This window comes from Danio aesculapii, chromosome 9, assembly GCF_903798145.1.
Source record: "Danio aesculapii chromosome 9, fDanAes4.1, whole genome shotgun sequence".
NCBI lineage: Eukaryota > Metazoa > Chordata > Actinopteri > Cypriniformes > Danionidae > Danio > Danio aesculapii.
The window spans coordinates 15,797,787-15,812,155 of NC_079443.1; the positions used below are offsets into that span (position 1 = coordinate 15,797,787).

At 37.5% G+C, this 14,369-nt stretch overlaps 1 protein-coding gene across 1 annotated transcript in view; it reads right to left on the reverse strand.

Moving 5' to 3' along the window:
• The window catches only part of tsc22d1 (TSC22 domain family, member 1), an 83,965-nt gene extending 70,658 nt beyond the window's left edge, over positions 1–13,307 (reverse strand). Inside the window, exon 1 of the mRNA XM_056465021.1 lies at positions 10,201–13,307. Within this exon, the coding sequence (XP_056320996.1) occupies positions 10,201–12,794 (2,594 nt within the window). The 5' untranslated portion in view covers positions 12,795–13,307. The remainder of the gene's footprint in view (positions 1–10,200) is intronic.
• Between the last annotated feature and the right edge of the window lie 1,062 nt (positions 13,308–14,369).

Here is a 14,369-nt window from a genome sequence, read left to right on the forward strand (position 1 = left end):
CCTGAAAAGAGTCGAGCCAAGCACAAATGCCTGTTGTCAAGGTGTTTGAGAAACCAGTTCAGCTGAGCTCATGAGGTCTCTGCCCCTATTAGCTTTCAGTCCCTAAAGTACTTTGCTGCGCTTTTCTGCTCTCGGGTTTGGAAGGACAGGTTCTAATCCAAATGACATCATCCCAAAAGAGAGAGAGACGTGTGTACAAAGAGTCTTGTCTTCAAAAAAAAACTTCAAAGTACAGGATCTGGTCTTGGATTACAGCTGCAGATTGACCCTTCTGATGCCGGGTAATAATGTGGCGAAAAACCACATTAAAGGGAAAGCTGGTCTTAAGATTTAAACTGACATTTACATTAAAACACTGAGTGATTCCAACCGGTATTATTGTTATCTATCCTTGGAGAGAAAAAAACGTGCAAGAAAGAATGTCTAAACAGTCTTGCTGATTTAAAAAAAAAAAGAGAGAAATACTTTAAAACATCAAGCAAGCAAGTAAATAAGTACAAATAAAATAAGTAAACTATTAAAATAATAACAAAATAAGCAAAAAATAAAGCTAAATATAAACAAGTAAAGAAAAGCAGGAAATGAAATAAAGTAAAAAAAATATAATAATAAGTACCAACAAAAAATGTAAAATAAAACAAGTCAAAAAGTAAAAAATAAATTAATTGAAATATAAGTAAAAATAAAATAATCAGGAAATGAAAATAATAACATTAAAATAAGTAAAAAAAAAAAGTAAAAAATAAAATAAGCAAAATAAATAAATCAGAAAAATAAAAAATAAGCAAAAAATTAAATCAATTAATTAAACAAAAGAAAATAAGTAAAAATAACTAAAAAATAAAAAGGTAAATACTAAAGTAAAATTAAACAAGATAAGCAAAAAATATAATAAATTAAATAAGAAAATTAAATAAGTGAAAAAACAAAAGTAAAAAAATAAGTAAAAAAAAGTTAAAAAATAAAAGAAAAAAGCAAAAGCAAAAAATAGAATACGGAATAAATAAAATAAGCAAAAAATAGAACAGGTGAATAAATAAAATAAGTTAAAAATAAGTTAAAAAAATAAGTTAAAAAATAATAAAATATGTAAAAAAAACTAAATAAGTTAAAGAAAATATCAAAAAAAATCTTAGTAAAAAAATAGTAAAACAAATAATGAGTAAAAATGTAAAACTTTGAATAAAATAAGTAAAAAAAAATTATTAAACAAAATAAGCACAAATACTTCAAAAAATAATGTTAATGGTTTAGGCTCAGCACTCCAAATCTCCTGCTTTAGGTTCAGCCCCTTTATCTTCTCTGGCCCGATCTGGCCGAGTGAAAGCATTTCCTCTCCTCTCCCATTCCACAGGGTCATTAATTGGAGAGATAATCTACTTGATCTCTACACAATGAGTGATTCATTGAGACTCTCATGTGTGGCTTTTATCACTGCCAAGAGCAGATTACAATGAAGAAGAAAAAAAAAAAAAGTAAAAGCAAGATTATAATCTTTATATATGAGGCTGTTAGTCAACACTGTGACCTAAGCACTGCATAAAAAATACAAATAATTTGACAATACGTTATTGAGCAAGAGCAATAATAGGAAAATACATGACCTCATCCTGTGTAAGTGGCCTTAGGCTGTCAGCTGCTGCTGTTTTGCTGTTTCACAACAGAGATATCAAACAAAACAAGTTAACATCAAACTCTTTTCTCATTGAGCGGTTTTATTTTCAAATGGTCGCCTCTCCTGTAGGCAGTCCTTCATCCAAACACAATCAAACCAAAAATAACACCAGTCAACATGGACAGCTAGGATACACACAACACGACTAATAAGGCCATAAAATCCCCACAAGACAACAAACCGAGGAAGATGGACATCAACAGATGGGCAACTCTGCCACGAGACCATGACACAACTCAAAAAGGAAAATGTCAAGCTGAAGCTGCCCACAATTACACTTCACAAAAAAGTAACAATTAATAACTTAAAAAAATAATAATAATACTAATAATTATAAAAGTGAGCAAACCGGTTGCCTTAAAAGCAAAAAGTTGACTTTAATTTAAAAAAAAAGCATAATATACCTGTTGTAACTTGCACTGAAAAAAAATCCTCATAATAATTTGCAGGAACAAATTTCAAGTGATTTTTACCATCTTTTATCAGGTACAATTATCAATAGCATGTAAAATTTACTTAATTTAGGAGTGTTAAGTAAAACATTAAGTTATTATCTTTCATTTTGAGTCTATATTTATTTAATTAATCAAGTAATGTCAAATTCTTGATTTAGCAGAAGGAACATAAATGTAATCAATTTAATTTAATTTTATTAGTTACAAATTAGTACATTTGGCATTAATTGGTTCGATCAAGACACTCTTTTTCACTGACTTGGAATGTGTAACTTCACTTTAAACAAATTGAACCCAATAGCATGTTTACTTCAAAAATGCCTACTGATCTAAGAGCTAGTGTTAGCACCACTTTGGCTCTCCGATTAAAGCGTCAAACATTAATGCTAATAATGAAAATGTCAAGACCTAAAGCATGTGCGCTATACTCATCTGTAAGGTGGTAACCTCAAAACTCAAAACACTTCTTAATCTTCAAACTAATGAAGATTAAACTAACAAGTCTTTCTCTCATGTTTAAATACCTAAGATCGCTTTTATTTTCAGAACATTCTCCTCCTAATTCAATTACACATACGACATCCATTATTCAAATTTACTTAGTATTAGTAACATGTTTGCAACGATTCGAAAATATTTAAATGTTACACGTAAATGAATATTAATATTTAACTCCTTCCACTCATTTCATTTATTAAGTCAAGTAAATGTGTAAATATTAAATGCATACTAAGTAAATTCTAGTTATCCTTGACACTTAATATTAACATTTTAAAATTATGGGAGTACATTTATTAAATTTTACTGCTTTACACATTGTGAAACTGTTAATTTTGATAATTAAGCACAGTTTAAGGCAACTGGTTTACTCACTTATATTAACTAAAGTCAGTTAATCGCTTTGTACACTTAAAGGAACTGTTCACACTAAAAAAAATGACAACTTAAAAATACAAGGCAAGTGAAGAGAGTAAATGACTTTGTTTTTACAGCGCACCCAAAAACTTAAAGTTGACTCAACTTAAAATTATAAGGAAACTTGCTGCACAGCTATTTTGAATTGACTTAACTTTTAACCCAAATATTGTGGTTGGTTCTAATTAAAGTTGAGTGCACTCAAAAAAAGCTGTGCAGCAAGTTGCCTAATAATTTCTTTATTTATTATTTTTTTACAGCGCACCCAATAACTAAACTTCCATCATCATTTACTCTCTTTTCACCAGTTCCAAACATCTTTGAGATTCTTTCTTATGAACACAAAAGATAAAAAAGCTGAAAACACTTTCAACAGAAGAAAGAAACGAGAATATGTTTGGAACAAGTAAACAGAGATAAAGTGATGACAGAATTTCAGTTTTTGGGTAACCTTTCCTTTTAGGAATTAAGAAAAAAAAAATTCTGTGAACACATTTGAACTTTCTCAGAAAGATACAAGAGCTGTCATTGGGGCGGTGCCATTTCATTAATACTTGTTTGAACCTAAAGGGTGCACGTTGGTACTTTAAACACACATATTAGTACCTAAACAGTACTTTTGAAAAGGTAACTTGACACTTCAGAAAAAGGCTGTATAATTAACATTTTTATGCCAATCGGTGGCAACAAGCAACTGTTAAAAATGTTTTCCCTAACAAAGTCTATAAAAGGAGTGACTGAATCTTCCATTCAAGCTGAACTTTTATAAAAACATATTTAAATGCAATATCATTTTTAAAATTGACTACAGTAATTGTTAGCTGAATTACTGGTAAATTATGCTATTTCGTTGTTGTTTTTTCCATTTTGCTATAATTTGAGAAAATGTATCATATCCATATTTGTGAATGCTGCTGTCTGTATTAGTTCTGAAAGCCACAAGAAACTAAACATACACTGAGCATCAAAGTCAACCAACGCTTTTTGGCTAACAATAAGTGATGATTCACAATTTATAAGACCATCAAATGTACCAAGACAAATTCCAAAACCTCAGACACTCTATGGTTGAGCATAGAGCTGCAGAATATATGGTTTCCGCATCGATATCACAATGTGCACATCCACAAAAGTTACATCGCAGGAAGTGCAATGTTGAGTTGAAATGATGGGATTATTGTTTACCAGAAGCCACAGTTCAGAACACAAACGATTTCACTGAAGTCACTGAAGAGTTTAACCATAATAAAGTAAAAATGTATCATTTGTATGTTTTAAAACCTGTGACTGTAAGTGTTCAGGCACAAGAGTTTAAGGGTGTTTTCACATCTGTAGATCGATTCTTTTGTTCCGAACCAGGGATTAAAATAGCTACAATGTTGCACTTTGCTGTGTGAAAGCGAACGGCAACAAGAACAAAGTTTATAAACGAACCAAAATAGCTAAAACAAGTCACTTTCAAGAAAACTCTCCTCACATTGGTCAGAGTTTCAGGGTTTATTTTGCACGCTCAGCTGTCATGCATACATATTTTAATTTATGGCAATGAGCAATAAGACATTATAAGTGAAAAGCCGCGTTTTAATTTTGAATGGTGAGACCCACAGACATTGTCACCAAATGTAAATCAGAGAGGTAAGACTTCATACAAATCCGTTAGATAAAATTATGCATAATAAGCTTCACATTATAGACAGTAATAACAAATAAACCAAGACTGCAGATCGTTCAATTTTCCTAACTGATAAACAGCTCTCGGAAATATTTCAGCGTGCTTTCACTTTCATATTTGACATGAAACACATATTTATCGGAAGCAATGACATCCCACCCTACTCACAATTCTCTCTTCATATAGCTGTACATATGTCTACAACATATCCATTATACACTGTGATATAGCCTGGTTCGTTAGTTCGTTGGATCGTTTTGCTTTCTCACTACAATTGATCAACTCGGACGTATGGAATATTGTTTCTGGGTCCAAGCCGCTAGTCATTTTAATTGAGAAAAATATTCGTTTATGGACACTTTTTAATCGTATCACAAATTAAAGTGAATTTTATATAAAATCATAGTGTACACAGCAGTCTCTGGACTTGCTGCATCTCAAATGCCAACATTTTATCAATTTCTAAATAATTTCTAAAAAATTCTGGCTATCAGATGTTTGGCTTGGACAAATATATTGCAATCTTGATTTTCTAAAGTATTAAATCGCTTTGCACACATTTGTTATTCCATTTGATGTCTCCCCATACAGTTTGATAGACCGCTTAGACCCAGAAGCAGCTTCACGTGACATCACACTTAACAAGCGGATCTAGCAAAGACCACCTCATTTAGGCGATCTCGGACCGATTGTTTTGGCGCGGATCAGAGTGGTTGTGAAACAAAAGTCTAGGTGTGAAAGTATTGAGGCACATGAAATCGTACAGTTTGTAACTTTAATAAAGATGTATTTACTGAATTTTTTATACAATGAAGACTATACAGTCTTATTTTACATTTGATTATTCAAATTGCATACCTGAATACTGTGAAATAGAAAATATGTCACTTCTATCTTCCCAATCTTAATAATCAGTCTAAACTAATAAATTCTTCCCAGCTATCAGGTAAAATTGTACTTTGCAGCAAAACAAAATATCGCAGTGTCAATTTTTTACAGTATCGTGCAGCCCTAGTTGAGCAGACTTACTACATTTTAGAGTCCATAATAAAGACAACAAAAAAAATCTTCAAGTAAGATCATGACTAACACCTGAGAGAAACCAGCAGTGCCACATTAATGCATGCACAGTGTGACAAATCTGTTTCATTAAGGAGTGTTAGATTACAGATAACTCTGTCATCTCTAGGACATCTGTTAGACAAGCTCTGTCAAGCACAGGAAACTTTACTTTTGATCGACTCATAAACAAAGTGTGCATCAGCATGCTGCATGACTGAACAGCTTTAGATAAATGCAAACATATGTCACACTGTTTTAGCAGAAGTATGTTTAACAGTATGTATATATGCATTCCAACCTGCATTACTAGCTATGCCATTATAATTAGTGCTTACCTTGTTGGTAAAATATTAGGCCTTGCAATGAAATGAAAAAATATATACACGAGTGAAGCTTACTACAGCTTTTGACCTTTTAAAAGGCTCTGAAAAACTATCGATGAAGTGAGAGAATATTTACAAGTATGTTAATCGGTTGATGTTGACTAAAAAGCTTACATGGCTGTATCTCTGCACTGAACAGCGACAACTTAACAGTCACAGATCTTTTGAGTGTAACTGCTACAGCTTGCAGGAAACACGTCAGAAGTGATAATCATTCAAAGAAAGCATCTGCTGCAAGCTTAATAACATCCAGGATTAAAACCCAAAATTTGAGTCCAGGCAACTTCATCTTAGAGGTCACCTTTATTCTAGTGCTCATAAAAACTTAAGATTCGGTTTTAGCCGACACACGTTTTACATTTAGACAATTTACTATCTAGTAGGGATGCACAATACTAGAAATAAACGGACTAGGGCTGCATAAAATTGGAAAAAATTGGCATTGCAATATTTATTTTCTCTGCGATATATATTGCAATAGAAATACAAATTCAACAGATGACTTGAATGGCTCTATTTGGAAAGTCATTCATTTAGATTGATGATTTTGGGATGATTTTGTAGGGGAGTAAAATTTAAATATATCTTACGTAATTTATTATATATGAGTGATAAACAAACTAGAGTCATAAATAAACACAATGGAGTAAATGTTAAAGTGACATAAATATTTCTTCATGGTTTTCTGGGGAGAGTCTAACAGCATTCGGGTACAGAAATTTAATAATCAAACAAAAAAAACATTGCATAGTCTTCATCATATCAATTATTCAATACAATTAATCTTTATTAAACTTCTTTATGCACTATTAAAAGTCTCTTCAATGCCACAGGCCTTAAAAAGAGAAGCAGATGATAAGCTTTCACTCAATTATGGTTCAATTCTGCAGTGTCAAAATGTGCAGCTCTAAAACTGCCATTGCGATATTTCATTTCTCTGCGATATGAATACAATCTCACCAGATGACTCGAACAGCTCTATTTGGAAAGAATTCAGAACTTTACATTGACTAAGATGATTTTGTAGGGGAGCGCATCTACATAAATAGGGCTGCACAATATATAATTTCATCATCGATATCGCAATGTGTGCATCCACAATAGCCACATCTCATGATATGCAATGTTGAATCTGGATTATAGTTGACCAGGAGCTAAAGAATTATATTTAACTACTGATTTTATGTGCAATTTATACGATTCATGGAACTAAAAAGAAAGAAAGTTTATCTAACTTTGAATTGTTGTATTGTTCCAAGTCCAAATATCTACATTTCAAAGTGAAAACAAAATTATTTCACTTGCCCCACTGGCAGATACATTTGCTTGTTTTAAGGAAAAACTCCCAATGTTGCCTTATTTCTTGTAAAGTTGAAAACTAAACAATATTTTTACTTGATTTATTTATTTATTTTTTTATTTGGACTTTTCATTGTGATTTCTGTAACTGCAAACTGTTAAACTCTAATAATAGAGCTATTCAAACATCTTATGATATTAATATATAAGATACAATAAACAAATTACAAGCATAGACAAATACAACAGAGCAAAGATACAAATTAGAAAAACAGGAAGTCAAACAATATTCAGAAATGTAAGAAGTCAATGTATAGCCATTGTTTAAATAAATATATACCAGTGCTTCCCATAGACTTTACTTGAGCAGGCCACTCAGGTGTATTAACAGCCTCCCAAGTATATTTAGTGACACGTTTGTTTTTGTTTTTTTACAATTATTACCATTCTCTTACACTTTTTTTATATCTGCCCAATATAACCAAACATCAGCGATCAATTAAGTAGTGGAAAATCAAGAGAAAAAGTAAATATAAGTTTCTTTAATCTGAACGATTCAGAAAAACTTTACTATATGCTCAGAGAGGATGAAATGACTGGTCGCAAAATATTTATACACTTTTAGTGGTTAATCAACGCCAGTGTTTCCTCTAGGATTTTCTCCAGCTGTGGCGGCAGCTATTTACACAGATCCATCAACTACCAATGGTGTTTTTTTCAATGACAAATGTCGTGAGCGCAGTATTACAAGTCAAGATCACATTTATGTAATACAAGCATGCGGATCTCTGCTTGCCTGCCGATTTGCTCTGTTCGTGCACAAAACTTCTTGTGCGCTCTTATATACGCTGCTCAAGTGCAGATTTTCTTGTGCGCTCAAACGCTGCTGAAGTATGATTTAGTGCGTTTCTGTAACGGGTATGTCTTTGACATTTATTAGATTTGCTAGGAATATTTATAAATGTCTCCAATAGACCTGCAGAGCGGCATTAATGCATCCTGAAGTAAAGTGCAACAGCTATAAACTCCAGCAAGATAAAGTCATTGCAAGCAAAACCATAGACCTTTATTTATAAAAAAAAAGTATAATTATATAAACTGTGTTCATCTTAACTGAAAGCTACGTCGTGTTTGCTAGCCTCATGCATCACGCACCTGTCAGTCAGTATGTCACCTTAAAGGGTTAAACAAATAACGCACAGCACTAATACGGTTACAGAAAAGTTTGTGCTGTTATAATAACTTACCTTTTAATACATTTTGGTGCGATTATAACCCGCTATTAAAAAAAACAACGACTGAATGATTTGAATGAGAAGCTGTAATGTAGCCGTGGTGAGATGAGTTTTAGTGTGGCGCCCCGCCACAAAAGAATGAATGTAGCGAAAACCATGAACGCATTTGCCTTATTTAAATAATCTACACTATTAATCTTGTAATTATGATCATTTTCAGAAAATATTGTCTGTTTTTATTCCTTTTTCTATCATTTATTTCTCATTTGCTGATTATTTTGTTAATTTGATGATGTTAATATATTACATAGGCTATTTTATATACATACACTGTATAACAGCTATATCAAATGAAATGAGTGTAGTTAACTCAAAATTGACTGAAAGTTAATAAATGGTTTGCTGCAATCTGTTTCCTCAAATGGTTTAGGTTACCTTAACTTTTTGGGTTTTACAGTGTATGTAAAATGCTTTAGCATTCAATGTTGCTTTGAACTTGAATGAGAGAGAGAAGCAGATTTTACCCTGTCACTGTACGCACATGGCTCCTGAATAGCAAAAAAGTCAGATAAATAGTGGATTTCTTTTTTTATTTCAACAGTCTTTCTTATTTTAACCAATTGAAGAAAGAAACTGTGTAAAATAGTGTCATAATAAATGAAATTACTGTTAAATGTTTTTGTTTGTCGCACATTAACTATTTATTTGATGTGGCTAAAAGGTGTGTTTCAATCCAGCGACCACCACAAGTATATTTCAAACTTGCGGGAAGCACTGTATACAATTAATGTTTAAGCTACAAACATTAGAACTACTTGATTTACAGTCACAGGCCTGAAAAACACAGGCAAATATAAACTTTCACTCTAAGATTAAACTTTGCATTGACTCCACTGTAGTGTCTGGTCAACTATAATCCCAGTTTAACATTGCACATCCTGCAGTGTGAATATTGCAGAGCCACGCATTGCAAAATCTATGCTGAAACAATATGTTGTGCAGGCCAACTTTCTAGAATGAAAAAGTCTCTCTCAGTAACACCACACATACACACACACTTTCGACTAGCATTAAAAAAAAGTCTGTGGCTGTGAGGTAAACAAAAGATTACTGGCTCAACTTCCTGTCTCAACAGGAAATGTCAAATTCATAAATACTGCACTATCAAGTGATTTCATGTGTGCCTTTTTTTTCTCCAAGCAGACTCAAATTCTTGGTAGGTGAAAGCATAATCTTTCTGTCTGTAATACCTAAGATACAGTCTAGCAGTCTACAGTTTTAGGTTACAAAAAAAGCTATGCTTGCTATTTTAGCTATGCTGTGAAAAGCTATCGCCCTGCTGTGATATTCACTGCAAACTACAATTTGTTGATAGCAGTTGATTAAAGCATAATGCTGATCACCCACTGGCTGAACGTGTGATTTTTTAATAAAGCTGTAATGACTACAAACTAGACTGAAATAAGCAATGCAACAGAAAAAAAAAACAAGCAGTGGAACTTACCCATCCTCCTCTCCATCCACAGGTAAACTCTTCAGCAGGTTGGCCGAGGCGGATAAGGCATTGACTCCACTGCTTCCCTCTGGACCACGAGAGGTGCCGGGTAGGGAGGCACTTTCACCACCGGCTGGCTTGGTTTGCGCGAGCAGAGCCTGGTGCTGTAACAGAAGTAGCTGGGCATCCTCCAGCGGCATCACAGAGGGCCGGGTGCTAACAGCAGGTTGCGGCCCACTCTCCTTTGAGCCGTTCTGAAACAAACTGGACTGGGGATCACTTTGAATGTTAGGAGGTACGCTTGATGAGGTCACGGCTGGGACGAACTGGCTGCCGCGGGCTTGACTGCCGAGCTGTGACTGCTGCTCCATGGAGGGTTGTGAGGTGAGCTGCTGGCCTGGTGTCTGCTGTATGAGAGTGGAGCTGGTGGACTGCACCAGCTGCGGCACAACCTGGACCATCTGCGAGGCGGGTGTCTGTTGTGGCTGCAGGAGCCCTTGCGGAAGTGGCTGAGCAGTAGGGGGTTGCATGGGCTGCGGTGAGGGTGTAATCATCTGACCATTCCCAGCGACAGCCACAGGAGGGATGGAGGCAGACAGGTGGGGCAGTGTTTTTGTTGACCCAGGTGGCAAAGTGCTCAGGATCTGCTTGGATTGGGAGAAGTCAGATGGCAGGCTGCCTCCCTGGCTTAAGGGGTTAACATGTGTTGGTGCTACCTGGGCTGGTGCAGCTGGCTGCTGTGCGGGCGGATAGCCCATCTGCTGCTGGGTAACCACAGGCAGAGCTTGAGCAGGAGGGGATTGGGCTGCTTGGGCATATGTCAGTTTGGGCATATGAGAGGGCAGAGGTGCAGACGACTGAACAATCGTGGTCTGCAATCCTCCGATAGATGCAGGCGGTTGCTGCTGAATGTTTGCTGCAGCCGACATCGGAGCTACTGCATTTGTTTTAAGATGCACATGAACTAAGTCTTGGGGTTGCATCTGGGACATGGGTTGCTGAAAGGTCTGCTTCACGGCAGAGGGGCCACCCGTTTCACCGCTGCCCAGACTTTCAGTGTAATGGCTAGCTGAGCTACTGACAGAGCTCCCGCTGACTGTGTCTCTGTCCTGTCCCGCCACACTCTCAGGCACAAACTGACGGATGCTTTCCACTGTTCGAGTGCCAGGGGCATTTTCAGAGGATGCCACATTTGGGGCTTCCTTATCATAGTACTCTGTACAGGTCCATCTACCCTTCTTAAAAGGCTCAGAGGTAGAGTCCAATTTGACCACTCTGAAACGTGAGCTGGTGGAGGCAGGAGCAGGCACTTGGGCCTGCTGAGGCTGAGTGCTCATCACTGGGACAGGGGGTGCAGGCATTGCATGCTGCCCCATGACAGCTGGCCCCAATTGCCCTCCACCTGTTGACGCAACACCACCAGAAACTGTGGCAGCAGCGGTGATGCCAATGCCGATTATTCCACTGGGAATGTGTGTCAAGTTTGGGGTTTGGTTACTAATACTATTCAAAGCAGAGGAGTAGTTTACACTGCTACTATTGGTAGTCTTGCCACCCACAGCAGGCACACTGGTGGAGTTTAACACAGAAACATTATTTGTTAAAGGATTACCAGTACTAATCGTGGCACCTGAAGTCACAGAAATCACTCCAGTTCCAGAGGCGAGAGTAGCCAAAGGCTGTCCGATGACACTAGTTGTGCCAACAGAGGCATTCTCAATCAATCCCACCACATTTGAAGGCATTTTCTGGCCTGTGCTAGCAGAACTTGAGGTCACCACTGATGTGGCCGGGGCACCCAAAGGTACCCCAATCATCGTCCCTCCTGCAGGATGGGTTTTTCCAGAGGAAACGGTATTATGATGGTGATGATGGTGGTGGTGGTGATGGTGGTGGTGAACAGTTCCGTTAACCATAGTGCCGTGTAGGTGTGCTTGGGTTATGATGGGCGGCTGGTTGGGTGACAGGGCACCAGGGGTCTCCGCCTCGTGAAAGTTATTCAGCGTCTCCTCAGAGGAGCTTCTTTCCGGTCCTCCTGCATTGTTACCCCGTGGAAGTGACACATCCATGATCTCCGAGGATGACAAGTCCTCTGTGTGGGACTCATCCAGGTCGTCACAACTCTCGGTGTCTTCTGTAATGCTGTTGTTGGTGCTCACAGATGTCTGCGCCGGGGTAACGCTGGTGATCTGAAAGCCACTCTTCTTCTTCATCTGTGCAACAGCAGTGGGCAACGTTTGGGCTAACATGGGTGTCTGCAAGGGGATACTCAGGCTATGCGGAGGGTTCTGGGGCCCGAGCGAGGACGCAGTCTGCGTTTGAGACTGAACTGGGGAATATTCATCCGCCAGCATCAAGTTGTTGCTATTAAGGCTGGTGCTTGCTGAAGTTGTCAATGTAGAGGAACCACCTACTGTGCTGCTGCTGTTCTCCCGTCTGGGTAAACTCATAGGGTAAACCATTTTTCGGGCGCTGCCGGAGTCTCCGGATCGTTCGTGGTGATTCATTGCTGGAGTATAGTTTCTGACAAAGTTATAAACGCAGCTCAAGAGAACAAGCTCTTTTGGGGAAGCAATTTCAAGCCGTTCGAGTAATTTCCACATAAAACCAACACTTTCCTGTAACTGCCACGATAATTCCACTTGAGGTGTATTTAAATGTCCACCATGAGGAGCAGGCTAATGCCAATGCTAAGTTAACAGTCGCTAGCGAGCTAGCCGACACGGATTCGCTTCGGCTGTTGTTTATAAAAGGTATATCCTCACTAAATCACCCAGCACACCATACCGGTGAAGTTTAAGCATGCAGGAGTCGACGCAGACGGCCGAGGCGATCAATATCCAACCTTATAACGACACGATCTCTCCCCATCACAGTTCAAACTGCCAGGCGCATTTTCAATTGTTGTATCGCAGTGACCGGAGCACAAAATCACACGAAACAAAGTCCTCCAGCCGGCGTCAGATGGTAGAGAGAAAGCGAGCAACTCAGCGCTGTCCTGCTTTATTCCATCGCGTGCTTTCTTTTGTTTTATTCCTGTGTTAGCGCAATGTCTCTCTCCCACTCTGCTCCTATTCACCAGCTGCCTCCTTGTAATGTAGCCTGTGCTAGTGCTATGAGCCTGTGACGAGTCCCCGAAAGGGGGTGGAGAGCGCGATAACATGGCGACCGCGCATGGCAGTTCACGTCCACCCGGCCAGACATAAAGCCCAGAGAGTCTCGAGAGTCTGTCGATGATGGGCGGAGGCGAGGAGGGAGGGGGGGTTTCCAGGAGACGAGTGACGAAGAGTTCCGTAGAGACCCGAGTGGAGCCGAGTGCGACCAACTGTGTTGGTGAGGGATGTTTCTTATTATAGCCTTCGGTAACTGTGGCAGCAAACACTCAGAATAACATCTTTTATCCGCCGTGGATATTATTATTTGACATTGAAGGAGGGACGAAAAAGACAGGGCATGGATTTCTGGGTCCCATACGACTGACAAAATGGTGAAAATTTGTAATGTATAAAATGGACTTTAGATTAAATTTGACAGAATTTATTTTTAAAATACAGCCTACTACAGTTTAAACATATGAACGATTTAACGTTAGCTAAACGCTATTTTAATTTAGCTGCTATATTTTGGCCTATACAGGCCAGCTACATCAACAAGATGCAAACAGACCTTGTGACAACAATGTTGTCAACATAGTCCAGAGATTTGTTCTGTTTTTACAAAACAGCTCGTCTGAAAGAGGACCCAGATATTTCCACAGACAGAAAAGAGCAACCAAACACATCTGCACTGACACAGTTTTTTTCACACAATCTGATTGTTGCTGTTTGGGGACCAGAGAACTAAAGTTCTAGGTGAAGCAGACACAGAATACATTCAGCCGTTTTACTTTAACATGTATAATATGCAAAATATGATCCCGAAATATATGCTTTGTTTCAGACAAGCTACACTACAATACAGAAATGGATTACATGTGTGCTGATCCAACTATATTTAGCTTTCAGCTGTGATTGTGAGAATACCATCTTTGTTGTCTGGAACAAGATACATTTTCTAAAGTAGAAACCCCAGATATTATTTTTTATTAAGACTATTTGGTGAATTCGTGTTGTATATATATATAAAAGATCCGCCATTTACCTGATGAACTGTGTGTCTGTATTCTCACCTGCTGATGT